This window comes from Miscanthus floridulus, chromosome 6, assembly GCF_019320115.1.
Source record: "Miscanthus floridulus cultivar M001 chromosome 6, ASM1932011v1, whole genome shotgun sequence".
Lineage (NCBI taxonomy): Eukaryota > Viridiplantae > Streptophyta > Magnoliopsida > Poales > Poaceae > Miscanthus > Miscanthus floridulus.
Genome location: NC_089585.1, coordinates 70,386,305 through 70,392,308, shown reverse-complemented (window position 1 = coordinate 70,392,308; position 6,004 = coordinate 70,386,305). Strand labels below are relative to the sequence as shown.

General features: G+C 47.9%; 1 protein-coding gene across 1 annotated transcript; it reads right to left on the bottom strand.

The window, feature by feature from the left end:
* Positions 1-1,304: 1,304 nt before the first annotated feature.
* On the bottom strand, positions 1,305-2,268 carry LOC136460668 (uncharacterized). The gene is made up of 4 exons (XM_066460282.1): positions 2,154-2,268; positions 1,850-2,038; positions 1,529-1,720; positions 1,305-1,394 (listed from the first exon to the last, which is right to left on the bottom strand). Exons 2-4 carry the CDS (start codon positions 2,003-2,005, stop codon positions 1,305-1,307), a joined length of 438 nt encoding a protein of 145 aa, XP_066316379.1. The 5' UTR covers positions 2,006-2,038; positions 2,154-2,268.
* Positions 2,269-6,004: the final 3,736 nt, after the last annotated feature.

The following is a 6,004-nucleotide window of genomic DNA, read 5'->3' as shown; positions in this document are numbered from 1 at the left end:
AATGAATTATTAATTAGTATGCATGTGCACAAAGCTAATGATGAGTTGGTACTGTTGGCAAGTCATTACAGGTATAGTTTGCATAGATTTGGTTGGATCAGATTGTGCAGTTCCATGTACGTACTCTGGGCATGGCCGGCTCACCCGCCGATCGAACGAAATGAAAGACACGGTCAGGCCACTTGGTTCTGTTTGGACGATTGGACCGGGGTGAGACGCCTCGATGGCTTGAGCAGGCTTCGTTCCAAACGGGAAAAGCCTCGGTCGTCACGCAGCACCCATTCGACGCGGTGCCTCAGAGAGAATCTGCCGACCGATGCAAATAATGCTTCGACAAGGACATGAGCCGTGCCTGCACGCCGCGGCGGCGACGAACTGCTTGGCTCCAGTCGAGGCCTGGCGTCGTTGGATCGGAAGGCAAAGCACTTAAGCATTCTAAGTTTAACTAAGTTTATATGTATTTCTTTCAAATTAACTAAGCTTATATAGAACTAAATAAGTAACGGCAGTAGTTTTTTCATTGAACAAATATTATATTTTTGGGACGTCATAAATATGGATATTTCTTTTTATATAAATTTACTAGTCAAATTTTGTATATATAATTTGATTCCAGAGAGAGGTAGCTAGAATCGGTCGCATCTTTTTCAGGACGGAGGTAGCGTTAGTTTTCTATATCTATATCTATAATAACAACACTTGAAAAGAAAAATAAAGATACGTGCAGATTCACAAACTGAGAAAGATGCAGAAACTAGGCCTTGTTTAGAACATGAACAGTGATAACAGCTTTACGCCATGGGCGTACACATTACGTGCCATGATGAGCACACCTTAGTACTACTCCATCTCCATACATAGGCCCCCGTTTAGATCCAAAAATTTTTAGATTTTGGCTACTGTAGCACTTTCGTTTGTATTTGACTAATTAGTGTCTAATTATAGACTAATTAGGTTCAAAAGTTTTGTCTCGCGATTTCTCACCTAACTGTGCAATTAGTTTTTTTTCGTCTATATTTAGTACTCTATACATAGTGCCGTAAGATTCGATATGACGAGTCCTGCGCAAAATTTTTTGGAATCTAAACAGGAACATACTACTGGATACTACGACGAAGTACCTAGAACGACATGACCCTGACCTGCAGCTGCAGGGGCCAGGGGGGCTGACTGAAATGAAACGGAAACGATGATCATGCTACCACATACTGGTATACTACTAGTACTTGATCGAGAGTGGAACCGGCGGGTAATTCCTTGAGTCTTCACGGCGTGTGGCGGCCTCAACATTCTTGCACCTGCTGCTAGTTTGTGGTGCGCTCGTCGTCGAACATGGAGTGGATGTCATCCTCGACGGTACGGCAAGTGTGCTGAAGCGTGATAGAGAAGGCCGCCTACACAAGCAAACAAGGTTCATCAATACAATCTGGACGTACGCACGCATGCCCAAATTAAACACAACCAACCGATCGAGCAAGGAAATAAGCAGAGATTGCATGCATGGCTGGGTTGCATTGGGAGCACTTGCCTTGCTGTCATACTCCATGGGCACCACGGTGTACCATGTCGTCCAGGTGAGCGGCAGCGGCGCCTGGAGGGCAGACGACACGATCCGCCTTAGAAGCTCCAGGCCCTCCGCCAGTTCCCTCGCGCGCTTCCAGGAAATGACGCTCTTTCTCGCCTTTGCGGCGACGAAGAGATCGCCGCACTGGTGAAGACCCTGCATCGTATATGCATACATGTAAAGAATCAATCATCAGATGATGCATAAGTAGATCGATCCTGCAAAGAAATTGGAAGCAAGCAAGCAAATATATGCATTCGTTCGACGCAAGTCAAGTAGTACTACCTCATGGATCTTGGTGTCAGTTGGGGGTCTCAGGCGGTTGGCCACCTCCACCCACAGAGCAAAAGAACGCTCGACCACGCGCCCAATCTCCACCTGATAATGCGGTTCAGGCAACTCCATGGAACTGGGCTCTGCAGGGAGAAATTGGGCTGCCATGAGGGCCACCTTGAACTTTCGGACGAGCTCGGACTGCAAAATTAAAAGAACACAGCAGAAAAAAGCTAAGTAGCATGAGACAAAACGCAAGTCAAGTTGAAATCGAAATCAAACAAAGATATGTATATGGCCGGTGGCAGGGCAGTACATCTTCCCCCTCCTGGCCGTCACCGGGCGCAACGGATGGAGGGCGCCCAGCAGCCTTGAGTGCCCATGTACACGTAGACGCGCCCTTCCAACATCCAAAATGAATGAAAAAGGAGGAAAACATGCATATATATATAGTCAGTGTTGTGTGTTGATGACCGAGAAACTAATAATCCAGAAAAGAAATACTCCCATCGCAATCATATCGCATAGAGACAAGAACTTTTCCCCCGCCCGTGCTTAGGCACATTTTTCATCAAGAAAGAGAGGAAAGCAAATAGTAATCCATAGGCAATACAAGAATCGAGAGAAGAAATTAACGGACAGAAAACGTAGAGAAATAACAAGTATAAAAGCAAGATGACCGGAGGGAGCTCGCTCTCAAGAGCTAGCTAACCGTGGAGAGCAGCTTCCCGGGGCGAAGGCTGTCGAGGCCGGTGCTGGTGCCGACGCTCCAGCCGGCGAGCAGGCCTGCGCGGTGGTGGCCCGGGGCGGCCGCGACAGTCAGCCTCCCGCCGGCGAAACGGCGAGGTCCCGCGGACCGGGAGGACGCACGAGCCAGCGGAGCGGACGACGAGGGAAACCATGGCGCTTGGGCCTGGCAGAACCGCACAAGGAAGAGGGTTTTGGGGCTTGCTCGGGCGAGGAGAGTTTGCTGAGGAGAGGGCTAGCCTCGCAATATATAGGCCACAGTTGGCCAGGGGAGGAAGATGCGATTTGAAAATGCATGGGTTCGAGTTCGATCGGCCGGTCCCACATCGCCTGCCCCCCGGCTGTGTTTCCATGGACCATGGGATGGGATGGGATGGGCGTGCGAGGAAGCCACTGGTCATCTCTCTCCGACTCCGATCCCTCTCGTGGGGCGTGGGTGGCCGCCCCGGTCAAAAGATGCCCTGCAAAAGCAGCAGAACCCGTACGTACCCTAACCGCGCGCAGAGATATACGACGTTAGGGCCAGCCGATCGATCGATTTGGAACAAGAACAAGCAACTCTTGATGCCCTTTGTTTTGTTTGCCGCCGGCCGGTGCTGTGTTTGTGTGAGTTATGTACTTTTGTTTGCATTGCTTAATTCAAATCTCGATGACGATGCCCGTTGCCTTGGATCATATAGGGCCGAGATTGGTTACCCGAACCGGACCGTCATTTGGCCCATCCCGTATCCTTTCAGTGCGTTCGTCCTGTGTTTGGTTGTCCCTACTCGCATCTTTCTCCTGCTTCCTCTCGTGCAGATTCGCTCGTCCATCCCGGACGGCGCCGTCTTCTCGATCCCCACTTTCCTCTCGGTACAGGCTCGCTCGGTGCTTGGCGGGAACCTTCGCGCCGAGCACGGGAGATGAGGCCGTCTAGACCATAAAGCGCGTGCGCTGGGTCTCGGCTAGGGTTACTGCCTCTCACTCTTCGCCTCTTCCTTCCGCCATAGCTCCGGTGTGAACTCCCGTCTTGCTCCCCCTCGACCTCGGTTGCCCTACCGAGGCGACCCTCGCCGGCGGATTTCTCTCGGCCCTCCGGCACTTGGACGGTATATATGCCACCTGCGCTCTTCCCCTCCTCTTTCTTCAGTGTCGAATTTTGTTGATTTGTTGGTGGTTTTTGCTTGAAATGCCAAGAAATCAGGGTTCTTGGTTTGACATCCTCATATCTGTACGTGATGCTTCGTATTTGGTTTATACCTCATGTTTTATGTAGATCTTGTACATGTTGATGCCTATTTTATTGTACAAACTGAGCAAAGTGCCTAGAGGTCAATGATGTGGATTGTGTAACAGTATACGCTGGAGGAGCACCCTTTGGTGTGGCAGCCGCATCTTTCATAGTTCATTTTGTCTGATTTTTGCTTTGCTAAGCAGTACACACCCATGTTGCATGCTCCCTTTCTAATGTTGCCCTTCATCCTATTGGTAGACATGGCATTTGAAGCTAGGCGAAGGGCTGCCTGCTATTGTGGTTGTTAGCAGCGGCTGCTTGGTTTTTTATGTGGTTTAGGAGGAGAGTTGAAGATTCGCTGCTCAGTCACCTATGGTCCCTTGGCTGAGAGGGACAAACAGAAGATGAACAACCTTAGATACATCTATGAATCTGATGATGTGCACTATGTCAACCTTCTTAGAATGAGGAGGGTCCCCTTTTTCCAACTTTGTGACATTTTTCGTAGTAGAGAGCTTGTCACTGACAGCATACATGCATCTGTTGAAGAACAAGTAGCCATGTTCTTGCATGTTGTTGGTCACAATGAGAGGTTTAGGGTGGTTGACCTTACTTTCAGGAGGTCCGTAGAGACAATTAGTAGGTTCTTCTAGAAGGTGTTATATGTGGTAGGAGAGCTGAGGAATGGATTGATTGTCCCTTCTGCTACCAATGTCCATCCTAGGATCCTTGGGAGCAGAAGGTGGTACCCCTATTTCAAGGTTGGTATCCATAACTTGTCATACATAGGTCTCATGCATATCAGTTTAGTGTCAATATTCACTTGCACTTATGTTTTTTTCAATTAGGACTGCATAGGAGCAATTGATGGTATTCATATATTAGCTAGAGTGCTTGTGAAGATGCAAGCTGCCTTTAGAGGCAGGAAGCACACCATCACACAAAATGGATTGGCAGCCGTAGACTTTGACCTCAGATTCACCTATGTGCTTGCTGGTTGGGAGGGATCTGCACATGATGCTCTTATCTTGTCTGATGCTCTTGAAAGAGATGATGGCCTTAGAGTGCCACTAGGTATCATCCAAACAAAAAAAACCTTTGACACTTTGCTTAATCCTAAATGAAACTACTAAAACATATTCATATCTGCTAATTTTTAGGTAAATTCTATCTTGTCAATGCTGGCTATGCAGTGAGGCCTAGTTTCTTACCGCCATTTCGTGCCACAAGGTACCATTTGAGGGAGTTTGGTTCAAACCAACCTCAAAATCAAAGAGAACTTTTTAATCTAAGGCATTCATCTCTTAAAGTAACAGTTGAGAGGGTTTTTGGGGCTCTAAAGAATAGATTTAGGATATTGGACAACAAACCTTTCCACCCATACAAGACTCAAGTTAAGCTTGTTCTTGCCTGTTGTATTCTTCACAATTGGATCCTCAGGCATGGGCAGGACGAGCATAGTGCCTACTGAATCCACATGGACACCTAACATCAATGACAATGCCTCACAACCAGATCATGTCCCTAACAATGGTACCTAGGCACAACAGAGGGAGGCATGGGCTGCACAGATGTGGCAAAACAGGGGAAATTCTAGGGTGTAATGGCATGGTGTATGTACTGTTTAGTAGCATTGGAGAAACTTGTATTTTAACTGAGACCTATGGCACTTTGCAATGATGTAGTACCTATTCCTTTTCTGCCTATTTGATCTGTTGAACTTGTACTTCATACCATGCAATTTGTTTTCCTTACGTACTGGTTGTTCAATGTTATGGTGGTTGTGGATAGAAAATGGACAATATGCCTGACCAGGTTGTTAACATTGGTGGTGAGGACAATGTGGTGGAACAAGGGTGGGATAGTTGCTGCTGATGATGGCAACCAAGCAGCCCCTCAGCCCAATGGCCCTATGCACTAGAGTCCTGTCCAGTCTGGGTTCATGCTTAGGAGGTTCCATGATTTGGTTGGGCAGGGGGTCAAAACTGAGAAAGGGTTCAAGGAGGTACATGTTAGGCAGGTTGCACTCATGGTCTCTAAGTTTGCTGGGGTCAATGTGACCACCCAACAGATTTACAATCACCTGAGAAAGTGGAGGCAAAGGTGGGTTAAGGTTGTTAGGCTCAAGGATTTGAGTGGTGCTCTATGGGATGAGGACCACCACATGATAGTACTTGATGATGAACACCTGCTTGGCCACACCAAGG

What these genes read in the sequence shown, in the direction of transcription:
- LOC136460668 (XM_066460282.1), bottom strand. Translation starts at nt 2,005, where the DNA reads ATGGCAGCCCAATTTCTCCCTGCAGAGCCCAGTTCCATGGAGTTGCCT. An exon ending in CTGACACCAAGATCCATGAG is followed by an intron (nt 1,721 to 1,849) that starts GTAGTACTACTT and finishes TATACGATGCAG; the next exon opens with GGTCTTCACCAGTGCGGCGA. An exon ending in CCATGGAGTATGACAGCAAG is followed by an intron (nt 1,395 to 1,528) that starts GCAAGTGCTCCC and finishes TTGCTTGTGTAG; the next exon opens with GCGGCCTTCTCTATCACGCT.